Source organism: Drosophila hydei, unplaced genomic scaffold (genome assembly GCF_003285905.1).
Source record: "Drosophila hydei strain 15085-1641.00,03,60 unplaced genomic scaffold, DhydRS2 tig00000343-arrow-arrow-pilon, whole genome shotgun sequence".
Taxonomy (NCBI): domain Eukaryota; kingdom Metazoa; phylum Arthropoda; class Insecta; order Diptera; family Drosophilidae; genus Drosophila; species Drosophila hydei.
The window spans coordinates 218,813-237,201 of NW_022045713.1; the positions used below are offsets into that span (position 1 = coordinate 218,813).

Here is an 18,389-nt window from a genome sequence, read left to right on the forward strand (position 1 = left end):
GGTATATATATATTTACGAAAAAATAAATAAAAAAAATAACCACAACAACGCGCTGCGCATAATTTCCTCGCCCGTCGTCTGTCGAAAAAGTTGGTTTCTGTTAAAGAAATGTTAGTGGCAGAACAAGCCAATGCATGTTCGACATGTTTTGTCAGTCTGTTATTCTTATCGATATATTATCAATTTATAACACTGTATACTCAACACGCGATAGATGATAACAATAAATATCAATGAATATTGTTTTGATTATTATGACTTTCAAGCAGCAAATTATGAGAGAAATAAGACTACTTTTCAAGTATATTTCATTAATAAAACTTAAATACTTAGCACATACGCTATCGATGTAGAGCTTAGCATCGATCACTGGTAAAGTCAGATTGGGCGGTGTACTTGAATGGAAAGTATCGATATATTTTTGAATAAAATACTTTAATAAAAATAATTGCAGCCAATCTTTAATTAAGTATACTCCCATGCATATTAAAATATGAAAGTACATTTTTTTTAAAATATGAGATCATCGTATTTTGTTGCACTTATTGTTTACTTTGATTATGTACACGTGCAAAAGCTAAGTGCTATTGCAGTGTAAGTATCGCTTTAATATTTTACAGATATGTATATATATTATAAAATTTAATAGAAATAAAGCATGTTCTGTATGATATTGATACAAAAAGTATTCTGAATTTACAAAACGAAATTTAAAAATAAAAATTTAATATCGCTTAAAATCGGATATGGCGTAATATTGTCTATCGATATATCGGCATTTTCCAATATTTATCAACATACTGAGACTTACACATATTTTTCAACACTAGGCAATAAATGTATTTTCGCTTCTCGCTTTAATTCAGACTTCTAAAAAAATACATTTTTTGCAAACATTGAAAAGAGGAGCTTATAACAACATTTAGATTCAATATAAAAACAACGTTAAAGGAGAGCAGTGGATCGAAACGCTTAGGAAGTTGAACGCCTTAAAAGCTTACCGGAATTGCAGATTCACTTATACCGCCAGCAGCGCCGCCGTCGTCTATCAGACGCCATCTCCCTGCCCTGCTCATAGATTTTACACAATATGTCACGTAGTGTGCGCGCCGAGACACGCAGTCGTGCTAAGGATGACATCAAACGTGTCATGCAGGCTGTCGACAAAGTACGGCACTGGGAAAAGAAATGGGTGACCATCAGCGACACGACGATGAAGATCTACAAATGGGTGCCCATATCGTCCAATAGTGAAAAAAAGTCAAAGCTGCAGCTAAATAACAAAATCAGTGACAAGGAGAACTCGCAAAAAGGCACGCCCACACCGCCCCAAATAACGCCCAGCTATGCAGGCCTCACGGCCGAAGACTCCAATACTTGTGAGTGTGTAGTGCAATAAAATATAAATCGGACATGATCCACATGCTGCTCGCAATATTATTAAACATATTTCTTATATCGTACAGGCTTCTCTGTGGTGAGCGACAGTCAGGGAGCTGATTTCGTGTCCAGCATGCCCTTCTCCGAGGACTCCAATTCACAGGGCAGCGATGGGCCGGTGAAGCGCCTAAAAACGAGTGATTAGCTAGCCGTGCACATTCACAACACATTTATCAGCTAAGCCAACACACACACGCATACCCACACACGCCCACATACAAGCACGCGCACATTCACTGATTACATAGAGTGCTGTGCACGTGTGGGTGACCCACACCCGTGTGTGCGTGTTCGTGTGCGTGTGAATCGATCGGAGTTATTTTATTTTTTTTATAGAGACCTAAGCGTAAACAATTAAAATTATAAGTAAGACGATAATCATCTGCCTCACCAAGACTTAAGCAATTCTCCTAAAAGTCTAACCATAAGTAAATGATACCTATACAGATAAACTTAACTATGCATAACTCTTGATTGTAAACATATAGATAAGAGTATAATACATAAATTGCTCTATGCACATATAGCAGTTAAACTTAAGACAGTCTCTTTTTTGTATACTGTATACTTACTGTACGTCGTCCCAATTGAGCGAGTTGTCCCTTATGTTTAGGCCTTTAGCATTTAGCACAAATAACTATATCAATTTATTTATTTGCACAAACAATAAACAAACAAACTGAAACAAGTCGGTTGGGTTTTTTTTACATTTTTCTTTTATTATGTTTTATTTTAGTTTTTTTTCTTTAGTTTTTCTTTTTGTATAATAAAAAAAAATTAATTTCTTTCAACAAATAGTTTTCTTTTCACTTGACATTAAATATACATACATACTCTCTCTTTATATATTTTCACATTATCGTCATAGTATATAGATATACATATACATATATGTATATATATATATAGATATTTATATAGATGTAAGGCCAGCCAGGTTGTCTAATGGGCAAATGCCAGACGTCAACTTGGTTGGAAAAGCGTACATATACATACATACATATTTAGTTCATCTTTCACTAAAAATTTATGCTATAAAAAAACACGCTTAACTGAAAGGAAGCACAGATTTGCACGATTTACAAAACTTTCGATCGACCAAACAAATTACAGAAAAAATATAACCATTGATTACATAGTTAAGATATTTAAAAATAAAAAGTGAAAAAATAAAATAATATATAAACGATAAACGATAAATGTTAATTACACACGCAAACAAAGCTTCGCTTTTCTTCTACAAACCAAAAAAAAAGAGTAAAGTAAAATAAAATAAAATACAATAAGTAAATTTAAAGACCGAAATTGTAGAGAGGCTTGGACCATGGGCACGGAACTATTGGAATGTCTTGGAATGTTAACGCATAAAACTTAACCACAGAAGAGAAATGCAAATGTAGCACAGACAAAAATTACTTCGATTTTCTTTTTAAATTTAACGTGAGTGTGTGTCGTAAGCTAAATACATATACATATATAATATATATAATATATGTATATATATATATATTAAATTATACGCATTTAACTACATACTTTTCGTTTCAAAACTTGCTAGCACAAAAGTTTCATTTTTTCCATTATTTGTTTATTTTTCTTTGCGATTTATATTATTAAGCTTGTTTTTTATTTGAATTTTTTTATATTTTTTTTTTAGTTTTTTTAGAAAAATATAAATTTTTCGCTTGAAGAGTTTTTGTTTTTTGCTTATAAATGTTGCCTTGATTTGCTTCTATTTTGTTTTTTTTTTTTGTTTAAACAAATACAAAGTTCACATACATACATACATTTAAACATATCGTCGCGTTGGTTTTTGCTTTGAATTTATATATATATATATATAATTTATATATATATATATATATATATATATATATATATATATATATATATATATATATATATATATATATGCATATATATATATATATAGGTAATATTGTCATTTAGCGTTCAGAAAATATACTCTATGCATTTTTACAAAATTCATTTCAAATTTTTTTCTTATTTTTTTTTTTGCGTTCTGGCGCAAAAAATGGCTTAAAAAAAACAGTTTAGTTCAAAGTTTTGTTTAGTTTTTTTTCTTTTTTTTTTTTTTTGCGCTGTGTATGTGTATGTGTGTGACACAAGTGCCTCAATATTGGGACTCTTAAAATTGGTTTTTGTCCGGGGCGCTTAAAAATTTAGAGATTCGCTGGCTTTTCTTTCGGCCGGAATATGCCGGAGGCGCTTCAGCTTAGAACCGATTGGGCGCCGCCTTATCTTAGTGTACATAGTGTATATATATACATATATATATTTATATATATATATATGTTGTATATATAGTGTATAAATTTATATAATAATAATTGCAACAGTTTTTTTTTGTTTTGTCTTTTCTTTTCTTTTGCTCGTTTTTCTTTTATGTTGGCTGTTTGGATCTCTCGCCCACGTTCGTCTCGAAGGATATGTGTTTTAGTGTTTGTTTGCGTAAAGTACGTTTAAGCACAGGGCTGGGAGTTAGTGGAGAGGCAGCGAAGGTTGCAGCAGGTAAACATACACACGAGCATATATACATATATACTTGATATACATATATATGTTTCTATACATCTATTTATATGGATATGTATGCACATGGCAACAGACTGTGCCTAGTTAACGTGTCCTCATTGCGGCAGGTGATCCTTTAGCAAAGTTGTTCTTGTTCCTATTGTTGTTGTCCGTTAAATATATTGACATATATCATATTTGTATTTAGAGTTTAAACTTTTGTGGTTAGTTTTGCGCTGCTCTCGCCGGAGGCTGCATGCCAAGATTTGTGATGTTTGCTCTGTCCCTGTTGTTGCTGCTGTGGTTTCTGTTGTTTTTGTTGATGTTGTTGGCGATGTTCTTGTTGTTCTTGTTGTAGTTGCTTGTATTGGTATTGATTAGGTCGGTGCTATGCGTGCAGCGGATAACTGTTGGGCCGCGGCTGCGTTCGCTGCTGACGTCGACAGCTGAGCGGCAGCGAGACCACGGCCTGATTAGCTTTATATCAGCACTCTGACTTATCCTCCTCAACCAGATACTGGGTATCCTTGCCGGTATCTGCCGATGGGTCCAGCTCGCGTGTACGCAGCTGCAGCTGCGGCGATGACTTGTGCGTAATGCTGCTCGGCGCAATGATGGCCGAGGCGGGCTCCGTAAAGGAGCCGGAGTGGCCCATGGCCTTTGACTTGGACGGTTCCTGTGGCACATCGTAGATGCCTGTCGAAAACGGAAACGTATTAGCCCAATTGCTACAGAAATGGGGCGTTTGTACTTTACCTGAGCCATTGCTCATGCCCGGATCGGAGCTGGTGCCCAGCTGTACGGCATCGTACATGGGATTGGCAAAGTCGCGCGCCTTATTGGCATTCACGGTCTGCAAATTGTAGCCTTCGATGGGCGCCATGTCATTAGCGCCGGGTGCTGAGGCGCCCGGGAAGCCGCTCTCGCTGAACTCCACATTGGAACCATGCCGGAAGGTGACGCTCTGCGAAGAGGTCATTGCAGGCATGCGCGCCAGCTTGCCGCTGTTCAGAAGAACACAAGAAAGGTTAAACATGTGAATTGTAGCAAAAAGCGCGCACTAGTCGGGAAGGACCGAGTAGGAGATACCCGAACCCCGATCGCAATTGGCTAAGCCACGCAATCTTCTCAAATACGAATTGGCAATGGGTTCGAGGTATGAAATTGTGAATCAGAAGAGAACTAACAACATTTTGGGGTACTTACAATGGACGCTTGCGGATGACATACCAGGCGCCGACAGCGGCCATCATGACAAGCAGTATGACCATGATGGGCACCACGACGGCGGTTACATTGGCGCCGCCATGACCAAAGGCGCCCGTTGTGCTGCGTTCGCAGTGCTCGCCCTTGAAGTCTGGCAGACATTCGCAGTAGAGCTCGCCGCGATCATCCTCCTTGCAGAGGCCGCCGTTCTGGCAGGGGCAGATGCGTGGAGCTGGACGTGGCCGTTCGGCGGCCGCATCACAAATGACTTCAGCGGTGCTGCGATGCGAGGGCAACGGGCCAGAGGTATCGGGGCAGGCGCACCGATGTCCGCCAGGCACCAGGAGACACAGATGCGAGCAGCTGGATTCGTAGCAGGGATTTCGCAGCGAGGTATTGTAGCGCTTCTCGTGGTAGACCTTGAGGCCGGACGGATTAACGAGGTTGCGATGCACCACCACCTGAACGCCACGACCGAATTTATCCTGACGCAGCAGCTCGCCCGTATCGCGCGTTACCCAGAACATGTTCGACTCAAACAGATCCAGCGAGACGGGATGGCGCAACTGGTCGCCCTTGACAATGGACTTGCGGCGAGAGCCGTCGGCACGCATCGACTCGATGGCATTGAGCTTGGTGTCCACCCAGTAGATGATGTGATCCTGCGAGTAGTCAATGGTTAGGCCAGCGGGATGACGTATTTGCTCTGTGATCAGCGGTCGACGTTTCGAGCCATCCATCCAAGAGACCTCGATTTTGGGTGCAGAGCCCGCATCGGCCCAGTAGATACGTCCAAGTTGCGGATTCACTGCAATTGAAGTGGGCACTTCCAAGCCGGCGTTCACAATCGATCTGCGATAGCGGCCATCCGTTTTGGCCACCATGACGCGACCGCGTGGCTTCGATCCAGTGCGATCCACCTCAGCCCAATAAAGATTTGAGGCCAGCCAGTCGACAGCAACAGCCGTTGGCTTCGATCCGCCCTTCATATTGAGATCCTGGGCAAAACCAATCTTCGCCTGTCCGTCTAATGCATTCACCATGTAGGAACGCTTTATGGTCTTGTCATAGCTATCCGCCCAGAACACAATCTGTTGCTGGGCGTCGTAGTCTAGCGCTTCGATGCGTTTCTCCGATGCAATCACATCGAACTCCTCCTTCTTTTGCAGGTCTAGACCTCGTATCTCTGGCCCATTGGCAAACACCAGCACCACATTTTCCTTCGTAGCCTTGCACACACCGCTGGCACCATCCGACAGATGGAAGCCTTCACGACAGCTACAGGAGTAGGTGCCGTTCATGTTGTGACACTGATGCGAGCACGTATGTTGCCGCGTTGCGCACTCATCCACATCGGCGCACTTCTTTTTGTTGTCCGACGCTATGATGTAGCCCGGATAGCATGTGCAAATGTAGCCGCCATCCGTTAGGTTGTGACAATGATGCTGGCAGCCGCCGCGGTTCTGTTCGGAGCAGCTACTGGTATGATGGCAGCCCAGCTCATCGCTGGCATCGCCGCAGTCGTCGGAGAAATCGCAGACCTGGGCACGCTCGATGCAATGCTTGTTGGCGCACTGGTATTGAGTGTACAGATCGCAGGGCTTCTGTTTGCTGGCGCAGAGGGTCATGTTGTTCTCGTCGCTGCCATCGCCGCAATTGTCGATGCCGTCACAGATTTGATAGCGGGCTACGCACCGATGGTTGGCGCACTGGAAGCGCCGCAGCGTGTCGCAGTTGAAGTCGCTGCAGACCTTGGGATCCTCGTCGCTGCCGTCGCCGCAATCGTCGGTGCCATCGCAGAGATCGGTCAGCGAGACGCACAGATTATTGGTGCACTGGAATCGTGACTCCGGACAGAAACGTCCGCCCGGGAATCGTGGCGGGCAGTCAATCTCATCGGACATGTCGCGACAATCACGATCGCCGTCGCACCGGAAATAGCTGGCGATGCAGTGGCCGGAGCTACATTGGAAGGTGCCATTCTTGCACTGATATCCCTCGCAGTTCATCTCGTCCGAGTTGTCGCCGCAGTCGTCCTCATGATCGCACTGCCAGCGTGACGAGATGCACTTGCCATTGCCGCATCTGAACTCTGATTCGGAGCACTCGCGATAGCGACCCTTGCAAATCGCATCGTTCTCATCGCTCGCATCGCCGCAATCATCCGCAAAGTCACACATCCATTGCCTGCATGGAGAGAAGCAAAGAGTTTCAAATCAGATCGATGTGCATGGCTTTGAGCACTTTAGTCACTTACATGGGTATGCAGCGATTGTTGCCACACTTAAAGTCCGTCTCCGATGAGCACTTGGGACAGTTCTCGGGCAGCTCATCGCTATTGTCGCGGCAGTCGTCCTTGCCATCGCAGAACAGCCATTTGGGTATGCAACGATAGTTCGATTGGCCGGGACAGCGCTGCCAGCCGGTGGTGCAGTTGCGCTGCCGGCACATGTAGGCTGGCTCATCGGAATCATCGCCGCAATCATTGTCGAAGTCGCACATCCACAGCTGCGGTATGCAGCGTCCGTTCTTGCAAGAGTACTCCGTTTCAGGGTCGCAGGTGCGCTTGTCTGTATTTGGATTAACGTGATAATTCGAGATTTGAATACTTGTTTACAAAGTTAGTTCAATGAATTTGTCCCCGCCCCCCTGCTGAGTATTATTCGATCGTAGGGTTACTTACGGCACACCAGAGGATCCTCGTCGCTGCCATCCTTGCAGTCGGCATCGCCGTCGCAGCGCCAGCTGTCGAGTATACAGCGTCCGCTAGTCTTGCACTTGAAGTCTGAGAGTGGGCAGGGCAGTTCGCAGTTTTGCTCGTCGCTGCCATCGCCGCAGTCGTCGATGCCGTCGCATATTGTTGCCGATGGAGTGCAGTTGGTATTCTTGCACTGGAAGGTGCCGGCGCGGCAATGGCGTGGTCCGCAGGTGGCTGGCTCATCGGAGCCATCCTTGCAATCCTTCTCGCCGTCGCACTTCCAGAACCAGGGTATGCACTTCTCGTCACTGCCGCCACACAAATGCTGTCCCGACGTGCAGTTGGCTATGCAGGTCTTGGAGTCGCGTGCCAAATAGAATTGATTGGGGCAGGCGCATTTGTAAATGGGCGCGCCTTCCTCAATGTAGCCCTCGATGTTCAGATAGGTGGACTCCGGTGGCGGGGCTATCAAGCAGAGATGCGAGCAGCCACCATTGTTGGTGCCGCACGGATTGTGATAGGGCAATTGGCGCAGCGAGTGGTTGATGTGCAAGTCGTAGGGACGATGCGTTGTGTTGCGCAGCACTGTATAGTTGGCGCCATGGAACTTATTGGCGCGCACAATCGCCTTGAGATTCCAATCGCTCCAGTAAATATAGTCGTCGAACAGGCTAAGGGCAAATACGTGGGGGACACTAGTGCCGGAGAGCACTATGTGACGATGCCGGCCCTCCAGATCGGTGTACGCAATGTAATCCAAGTGGGCATCGGCCCAATAGATGCGATCCGTGAAGTAGTCAATGGACAGTGCATTGGGCCAGGCGATGCCGTCGTTCCAGTTAAGGATGCGCGTAAAGTTCGACCCATCCATGCCCATTTTGGCAATGTAGGCTTGCAGATGCCAAGACGTGAAATACAAGTAGCCAATGCCTGGATGCACGACAATGGCGCGAGGATCGACAACGCCGCTGCGCAATGTCTTCCGCTTGGTGCCGTCCAACTCGGAGACATCCAGATTCTTTGAGTGCCTGTCCAACCAGTAGAGCTTGCGTCCCACCCAATCAATGGCAATGCCCTCTAGGCCGTGCGAGTCGTGTCTGATGACAGCTTCCCGCTCCGTCGGTAGATCATCGTTGCTCGAGTATTTGGCACGGAATATGGTCTTGGCGGTCACATCGCAGAAATACATATACTGCTCCTTAATGTCAAAGTCCAGGGCAACCACATTCATCAGGTCCTGATGCATGAGGTTGTACTGACGGCCATCCACAGACATATTGCGAACGTAGTACTTGTTGGTGAAGATCAGCCAGGGCGGAACATTGTCCTTGCGCTTGCACGTGTGCTCATCGTTCTGGCGCTCATAATAGTTCTCGTCGCACTTGCAGTAGAAGCTGCCGGGTGTGTTGGAGCAGTGCTGCGAGCAGGCACCTGGCTGTTCCAGACACTCATCCACATCCGCACACGCCTTGCCATCGGCCAGCAATCTGCGCGAGAGATAAAGAACGCTTAGTAACGATTGAAATCTACTGGAGTTAGAGTGATCTTACTTGTAGCCCTCGTTGCAGTCACAGTAGTAGCCGGTGAGTGTGTCGACGCACTTGTGGCCGCATTGATTGATCTCCACCTTGGCGCACTCATCCACATTGCAGTGGGCCGGCTCATCGGACTCGTCTGTGCAGTCGGGCACCTTGTTGCAGACCAGACTATAGTCAATACACTGGCCATTGGTGCAGGCAAACTGTCCCTGGGCGCAGGTGACGTTCTCTTTTTTGCAGTCAACCTCATCCGAGTGGTCACCGCAGTCGTCTTCGCCATCGCACCTGTACTGGTTGCGTATGCACTTGAAGTTCTGGCACGTGAACTCTAGCGTGGAGCACGTCTTGTACTTGGAGTTGCAGAACTTGCCTTCATCGGTGCCATCGCCGCAATCATTGTCGTGATCACAAGTCCAGCCCTGGAATTATTTTCAGCTTCTGTTAGATTCAATTCTCAGATTAATTGATAATTAAGCTGGTACCTTATTGATGCAGCGACCGTTGCCACAGGTGAACATATCCTCGCCGCAGGGCTGTTGGGTGGCGCAATTGTGCAGCGTTGTATTCTCGTCCGCCCCATCCACACAGTCTGGATCGCCGTCACATATCCATTTTTTCGGTATGCATTGGGCGCGCTGCCACGACTTGTTCTCTAAGCAAGTGAACTCCGTTTCCTCGTCACACTTGCGGTCGTCTGGAACGTAACAACAAATTATATAACTTAGGTTCGTACACAACAGATAGAGGTGCTCGGAAATCTTCGAGACGGAGAAACAGACAGACAGTTGAAGGTGTCTAAAGGAGTTGACTTACTGCACTGATGCCTGTTGTCCTCGTCACTGTTGTCCAAGCAATCGTTGTCCCCATCACAGATGTAGATGCGCGGTATGCAGTTGCCATTGTCGCAGGTGAACAGATCGCCGAAGCAGGTGCGTCCCTCGGACTTGCAGTAGTCTGGCGGCTCATCGGCGCCATCGCCACAATCGTCATCGCCGTCGCAGTACCAAGTGGCTGGAATGCAGCGATGGTTGGGACAACGGAAGCTATTCGATGGACACGTGCGCTGGCCGCAATGTAGGGGATCCTCGTCCGAGTTGTCGCCGCAGTCGTTGTCGCCGTCGCACAGCCAGTAGGGCTCCACACAGATGTTCGTCTTCTCGCACTTGAGATGGTTGTGCGGGCAGGTGGTGTTCATGGGGCAGCGCTCGTGCGTTTCGTCGGAGGTGGCGTTGTCCTTGCAATCGTTGACGCCATTGCAGACCTGTGCCTGCGGGATGCAGCGTCCATTGGCACAGGTGAACTCGCCATCCACACAGGGTGGATAAGTGCATCCTAGCTCATCGGATCCGTCCTTGCAATCGTTCTCGTGATCGCACTTCCATGACTTAAAGATGCAGCGTCCATTGTTGCAGCGGAACTCGTTGGGCGAGCACGAGTGATACGCGCAGTAGTTGGGATCCTCGTCGGAATTATCGCCGCAGTCGTCATCTCCGTCGCACGACCACATTCGCGAAATGCACTTGCCGTTCTTGCAGTAGAATTTACTGGCCTCGCACGTGTTATTTCTAGGCGCGCACATCCGTCCCTCGTTGACCACTTTGGAGTTGTCGTCGCACTTGCACTCGGCCTTGCCATTTGGCGCCGGATGGCAGCTTTGGGCACAGCCGCCGTTGTTGATGTTGCACGGATTGACGTTACATTTCTGCCGATCGGAACTGAATATACGTATATCACGGGGCGAATCCTCTAGCCGCTTAACCATTTCAACCATGTTGGCGCCCGTATGCTTCTCCGCTCGATACACGCCACGCAGCTGCAGATCCGTCCAGTAGATGTAGTCTCGGAAAACGGTTATAGCGAAGGGGTAAATTGTAGCGGCCACCAGCAGCTCTCTGTTGCGTCCATCCAAATCAGCTCGCTCGATCTTCTCGCGCACCGCATCCGTCCAATAGAGCTTACGGTCGTCGTAGTCAATGGCCAAGCCACTCGGCTGGGACAGTTCTTTGTCAACGATGGCGCGCTTCAATGAGCCCGCCATCGTTGTGCGGAAGATCTTGCCGGAGGTACCGAAGCGACCCCAGTCCGTAAAGAAGAGTGTGCCGTTGCATGGATCCAAGACAATGGCACGTGGCCGTTCAACGCGCGCTATCATCACTAGCTCGGTGCCGCCCAGATTCATGGCATAGATGGAGTTGTTGGAGCTGTCAGTCCAGTAGATCTTGTTCTGGGTCCAGTCATAGGCAATGCCCTCCGGATTGATACCCTTGCTAAGCACCACATTAATGTCACTGTGGCTCGGCTTGTTCGCTGAAGTGTAGGCGATCTTGGCCCAGGGCCGAATCTGGGTGTACAGCATATGATTGTCGGCAAAGTCAAAGTCCAGGCCCACAACATTGGTCAGATTCGTCAGTGGCGTAAATGGCACCTCAGTCGAGTGCGGATCCAAGTTAACGGCGCGAATCTCAGTGCGCGTAGCGAACACCAAATACTCATTGACTGTCTCGCACTTGCGGCCGTCGTCAGCCAGTTTACCCGTGGCACAATCACAGCGATAGTTGCGGTTCGTGGTGCCTTGCGGGAAGCTGAAGCAGAGCTGGTCACAGCCGCCGTTGCCTAGCTTGGCGCACGGATTATTGTCGTCGGTTGGCTGATTGTTGATGTCGTAGATGGCAATGTCGCTCAGTTTCTCCAAATTGGTGCGCACGGGCGTGGAATCGCTGTTGTTGCCGTACAGCTTGGAGGCCTTAAAGACCGTCATAAGATTGCCATCCACCCAGTAAACGTCGTTCAGGAAGATGGCAATGCCCACAGGATTGGGCAGATCACGGCGTATGACCTTGGCATTGACGCCGTTGTAGGAAATCTTCTGAATCGTATCCAGCTTAGAGTCCACCCAGTACACATCGTGCGTTTGCATGTCAATGGTCAAGTCTCGTGGTTGCGAAATGCCAGAGGTGACCAGTGGTATCCAGTCACTGCCATCCAGCAGGGCTTTGCCTATGCGTGGATGCTGGCCATGATCAATCCAGTAGAGCAGTCGCTTGATGGGGTTAACAGCTAGCTCGCGCGGCGCATCATTCGTCTTCTTGACCAGAACCTTGCGATTGGTTCCATCCAGCCAGCACACCTCCACATAGTTCTCGTGCGGATACACGTTTGCGAAATACATATTGCCCGCCACCCAGTCAATGGTCAAGCCATGTATGCCATTGCTGCCAATGCCATCCTTGATCACATGCTGCAGGTCGGTGCCGTTGGGCCGCGATCGGAATATGCCGTTCCAATAGCCGCGATGGAACTCGGCCCAATAAATCCATTGTTCGCGGAAAAGAATGTCCACGTGCCGGATGTAGTGGCCAGGACCGCTGATTGGCACCATGGCCTCGGAGCTGCCCTCCAAGCTATAGCCGCGTATCATGTCCACTTGCGAGACGACAGCAAATGTCTTGTAGGCAACGCAATTAATTTCGTTCTCCTTGAGGTAGCCAATGCCGCAGGCGCAGGTCCTAGATGCAGATGGACCTGGTATGCAGAGCTGTTTGCAGCCGCCGTTCGACGTTTGGCAGGGATGCTGCATGAATGCGCGCTTCTTGTAGATCATCATGCTGCGCAGTTCGGGTTCGTTGTCGACGATCGTCTTGGGATTATTGCCCTTCGGTAAGTCAACGCGCACAATCTTCTCATAAGTGGGATCCAGGTAGTAGAGCCGATGATCCAAAACGCCCAGGCTGCGGACACGCGAAATGGCCTGCTTCTCGTCAAGTATGACCCTGTGACCGTCGCCGTTGTAGTCCATCGAACAGATCGATGCTGTCGAGCTGGTGCTGTAGTATATCATCTTCTTCTCGGTGTCCAAGGTAATGCTTTCCGGGTGCTTGAGATCCTTGCGCAAGACACGTGCATCCTGACCGTTCATATCAACCCGTGCTATTTTTATTTCAAGCACTCCCTCGTCTATCCAGAATAGCTTTCCCTCACTTGGATCCAGCACCAGTTGCTTCGGTTTCGAAACGGAGCTCTCGGTGCCATTATTTGCCAGAATCACAGTGCGATACTTTTGCTTTCCGTCCACACGCACTGCCTCAATGTTGCTGGCAACGCGATTGCCAATGTAGAGATTGCGGCCCAGCCAGTCAAAGGCGATGGTATAGGGTGCGCCCACAATGCCATTTTCGACACCCAGGAACAGCGTCTTGTTGCCTCCTCCATAGGGAGTCGTATAAATGGTACAGTTTTCGTCGTCATCCTCTCGGCCCTGCACCCAATATAGCGTCTCGCCTTTCCGGTCAAAGTCCAGCCCGGTGCTGCTTTCGATGCCAATGACGGGCGCCAAGGCACCGGCACGTGCATCACCACCGTTCAGAGGCAGATCAACAATCTGAGTTCCTTTGACCACCATCAGATAGGGATTCTCCTCCTCAATGCAGCGCCCCTCACTGTGTAACCTGAAGCCCGGCTTGCATTTGCAGGAGTAGCCCTCCTGCGCGCTTGGACTGAGCAGACAGAGATGCTGGCAACGGGCTGCGGCACATGGATTCGGATACATCGGCTGAAGCGACGCATGATGCACGTGTATGGAGAGCGGCTGGCTAATCAGATGCGAGACGACAGTTTGGTTTTTGCCGCGGAACTTATTGGCTGACAGAACACGGTTCAGCTGTCGGTCCGTCCAGTAGAGCGTGTCCTCGAACAGGGAGAGCGAGTGAGGGTGCAGCAGATAGTGGCTGCTGGCTAACACCTGCTGACGTCCTGTGCCGTTGTAGTAGCAAAAATCAATGAAGTCTAGTTTTGAGTCGGCGAAGTAGACACGCTTTGTTGCAATATCCAGAGTCAGACCGTTGGGCCAGTAAATCTTTGTATTGATAATTGTCTTGCGCATGGTGCCGTCCATGCCGATACGCTCGACTCGTGGATTCTCGCCCCAGTCAGTCCAGAAAATGAAACGCGCATCCGGACTGGGATCAATGCACATGCCGCGCGGCTGTGTGATGCTCTCGCGTACGAGTACCAAGCGGTTAGAACCATTCTCTGCGGACACCTCAATTGTATTCAGCTTGCTGTCCAGCCAGTACAGGTTCTGCGCAATCCAGTCATAGGCCAGGCCTTCGACTAAATCCAAGCCGGTGGTAATGATTTCCTGTGGTTCCATGCCGTGATCAAGTCGCGATATCTTCTTAAGCTTCATATCGCTCCAGAAAATGGTGCCAGTGTGCATGTTCGAGGCGGTGGCCACCACATTCTCCACGATAATCGGCACACGCTCCAGGCCCTGTTCCTTCAGATCGGCCACCAATATGGAGTGTCGATTGGATATAATCAAGAAGGCAGCTGTGTGATTTACTGCCTTGCAGGTGTGCTTGTTGGGACCCAGGACATAGCCTTGCGTACACGAACAGAAGTAGGAACCCTTTGTGTTCGTGCACTGCTGAGAGCAGAGGCCAGGTGGATCACATTCATTGGTATCGACGCAGGTGAATCCGTCCGGGCCGATCTCCGAGCCTGGCGGGCATACGCAGAGCGCTCCATTGGGTGTTTTCTGACACAATGTAGAGCACCGACCCGACTGATGTTCGCATTCGGCCAAATCACAGCCCTCACCCTCATCGGCCCCGTTGGGACAGTCGGGCGTATCATCGCAAACGGATGTTATGTTCACGCAGCGTTCTGTCACGCCTGGACACTGCCACTGGCCATGGGGGCATTTGAAAGGTGGCGGCACACAAGCGTGCTCTGTACCCTCGTCCGAGTTGTCGCCGCAGTCATCCTTGCCATCGCAGATGTACGCCTTGAACACGCAATTGGTGTTGTTGCATTTGAAGAAGTTCTGCGCGCATGTGATCTGGCCGCAGTCCTCCTCATCCGAGTTATCCGGGCAATCGTTGGTGCCGTCGCAGTGCCAGGCGATGGGTATGCACGAGCCACTTGACTTGCAGCGGAACTGCTTCTCCACGTTGCATTGGTTGGGTCCCATTGAGGGGCAGCCCAGCTCATCGCTGCCATCGTTGCAGTCGGGTATGCCATCGCACTTGTACGATTCCTCGACACACTGACGCAGATCGGCGCACTTGAACTGATTGGCCAGACAGCTTATCGGGGGACAGTCCTTTTCATCCTGCTTGTCGAAGCAATCGTCATCGCCGTCACACACCCAGCTCTGCGGTATACAATGCCCCGTTCTGGGGCAAGTAAACTGGAAATAGGCGCAGGTCTTCTCCGCACAAAATTCGCCCTCATCGCTGCTGTCGCCGCAATCGTTCTCGCTGTCGCACTTCCACATGCTGGGTATGCAACGTCCATTGGCGCAGGCGAATTGGGATGTGGCACAGGTGACATTGCCGCAATCGACCTCATCCGAATTATCGCCACAGTCGTTCTCCTGATCGCAACGGAAGTTCAGTGGAATGCAGCGTCCTGACTTGCACTGGAACTCGTTCGAGCCACAGGTGGGTTCTGTTCAAAATTAATAAGCAAAATGGATTTTAAAAATTTGTCGTAGAGGTGTGACTAGCTGTTGATCTTATCTATTGATAAGCCTATCACAAAAGAAAGATCTTGTTAATTTCTCTTTTCAGACATCACTCACTTATAAGACATCTGCTCACCGACTGCAATTGTTTCCCTCCTAGCTGCTTTACCCTTTCTCCCCCTTAGTCAGACAACTACTTACTTGTGCAGTTTTGTTCCTCATCGCTGTTATCTAAGCAATCGTCGTCGCCGTCACAGAGCCAGGATTTGGGTATGCAACGTTGATTGTTGCAGGTAAAGTCCCATATGTTGGGGCAGGGCTGGACCGGGGGCTCAGCGCTGGGGTCGGGAATGCAGCTAACTTGATCTTCAGCCAGTCGCTCGCCGTAAGGACACGAGCAGCGCGATTGCAAGCGGCTAGCCACGGCAGTCGACTCGTTCTGCGAAATGGGAATGGCAAAGCATATCTTCTGGCAGCCGCCGTTATTTAGATAGCAGGGCTGTGTTTCGGTAATATGTTGCACCTCTCGGCTGTACACCTTGACGCCGTAGAGTCGGTTCGTTTGCGGCTCGCGCACCATCATCTCCTCCTGCTCGCCGGTGAGCTTGTGCAGTCGAATGATTGCATCCAGTCGCCAGTCTGTAATATACATCCAATCGTGGTGGATCACAATGGAGAATGGATGGCGCACCAGGCGTGAGTTAATGGTTTTGATGTCCGTGCCATCGAGATTGGCATGTTGCACATGATCCAGTAGAGCGTCACACCAATATACGCGATCCTCCATAAAGTCAATGGACAGACCGTTGGGCCAGCCCAGGGTCACATTGCGGAATACCAAAAGACCGCTGCCGTCGGTATTTGCACGGGTGATGTTTGCGGGACGATCCCACTCCGAGAAGAATATGTAGCCGCGATTGGGGTGCACGACGATGGCGCGCGGACGCTTCAGATTCTTGAGCAAAGTGCGTCGGTGAGTTACGTTACGTGTGGAGAGCACATTGAGTGTGCCCTTGCGCGAGTCAATGTAGTAGAGATTCTTAGATGCCCAGTCCACCGCCAATCCCTCGACGCCCTCATTTTGTGAGGCTAGCACGATTTCGCGGCCAGTGCCATTGCGGTGCACGCGATATATGACGTCCTGCAGCACGTCTGAGTAGTAAATGAACTCATCACGAGTATCGAAATCGAGACCGACAAAACGGGCTCGCCGGGAGACAACCGGTAGTATGGCATCACTGAAGCCCTCGATGACCGGCTCCAGCACCTTGCCCTTGATGAAGCGCTGCTGCGAGTACATTAGGAATTCGCGGACGAGCTTGCAGTTCTTCAGATCCGTCTGTAGCTGATAGCCCGTGTGGCAGGCGCAACGGAAGCCGAGACCCGTTGGAGCGCCCTTTACGGCTGTGACGATGCACATGTGATTGCAGCCGCCATTGTTGTTGCCGCACGGATTCGATACATGCGGTTGGCTAAGCGCGTGCACAGCAATAATGCCCTTCGGCTCGCGTATGTCCTTGGCCTTATAGGTCACCTGTATAGAGCTGGGCCCCTCGAACTTGTCGACTGACATTATGCCCTGCTTGGTGGCATCCGTCCAGTAGATACGATTCTCAAATAGCGCCAGGCGTGAGGGGCTGGGCACCTGCTGGCCACGCAGCACCATGACACGCTGGCCACCCTCATAGTCAACCGATTCAATGTAGTCCAGGAGCGAGTCACACCAGAAGACGCGCTTGCCAATTATGTCGACTGTGACGCCGCTCGCCTTGTAGGCCGCCTCGGAGACAATGGAGCGGGCGTGCGTGCCGTCCATGTGAGCGCGCAGCACCTGACCACCGTCGGCAACAAACATGAGTCCGGCGGTGGGATCCAGTGCCAGATCGGCGGGACTGGTGAGATTGGAGCCGAGCACAACGGCATGCCAGTGACCGCTTAGCTCAAAGACATCAATCTTCTGGCCCACAAGATCAGCCACGTAAATCTTATCGCCCACCCAGTCAACGGCCAGGGCCACCGGTGCCCAGGTGCCAGGCAATGTTTGATCCAAAGGCGCCACGGCGCTGTTTAATACATCCAATGGCAGCGATTGCACCTTGCGTGTCTTAATGTCCGACCAGTAGAGCGTATTGCGGGCATAATGGAAGGCGACGCCGGCGGCGGCAGTGGCATTGGCCAGGATCTTGGGCTCGCTGTCGTGCGCGTTCATACGCATGATGGCACGATCGTGGGCAAAGATCAGCTGCAGATTGTTTGCATCCGGAGCAATGCACTTTGACGAATTAATGAGCATATAGCCTTGGGCGCACTGGCAGGTATAGCTGCCGGGTGTGTTTGTGCACAGTTGGTCGCAGTGGCCCCACTCGGCGCACTCATCCAGGTCGATGCAGGTGCGATTGTCCGGCGCCAGACTCTGACCCTGACGACAGTAGCAGACTCCGCCATTTAGCGAGGGTCCGCACTTGAACTCACAGCTGAGCGCTGGACAGGAGTCAATGGCTGCAA

The 18,389-nt window shown here is 49.5% G+C and overlaps 2 protein-coding genes across 2 annotated transcripts in view; one reads left to right on the forward strand and one right to left on the reverse strand.

Moving 5' to 3' along the window:
- Positions 1-804: 804 nt before the first annotated feature.
- LOC111596552 (B-cell CLL/lymphoma 7 protein family member A) lies at positions 805-2,129 on the forward strand. The gene is made up of 2 exons (XM_023310827.2): positions 805-1,380; positions 1,468-2,129. The coding sequence occupies exons 1-2, from the start codon at positions 1,092-1,094 to the stop codon at positions 1,584-1,586; spliced, it is 408 nt and encodes a 135-aa protein (XP_023166595.1). The 5' UTR covers positions 805-1,091; the 3' UTR covers positions 1,587-2,129.
- A 1,671-nt stretch (positions 2,130-3,800) lies between these two features.
- LOC111596530 (low-density lipoprotein receptor-related protein 2) overlaps positions 3,801-18,389 on the reverse strand; it is a 112,039-nt gene continuing 97,450 nt past the window's right edge. Inside the window, exons 6-14 of the mRNA XM_023310800.2 lie at positions 16,086-18,383; positions 10,232-15,868; positions 9,901-10,112; positions 9,431-9,837; positions 7,866-9,367; positions 7,440-7,752; positions 5,183-7,369; positions 4,733-4,980; positions 3,801-4,672 (exon numbers count right to left, since the gene is read on the reverse strand). Coding sequence (XP_023166568.2) covers positions 4,461-4,672; positions 4,733-4,980; positions 5,183-7,369; positions 7,440-7,752; positions 7,866-9,367; positions 9,431-9,837; positions 9,901-10,112; positions 10,232-15,868; positions 16,086-18,383 — 13,016 coding nt within the window. The 3' untranslated portion in view covers positions 3,801-4,460. The remainder of the gene's footprint in view (positions 4,673-4,732; positions 4,981-5,182; positions 7,370-7,439; positions 7,753-7,865; positions 9,368-9,430; positions 9,838-9,900; positions 10,113-10,231; positions 15,869-16,085; positions 18,384-18,389) is intronic.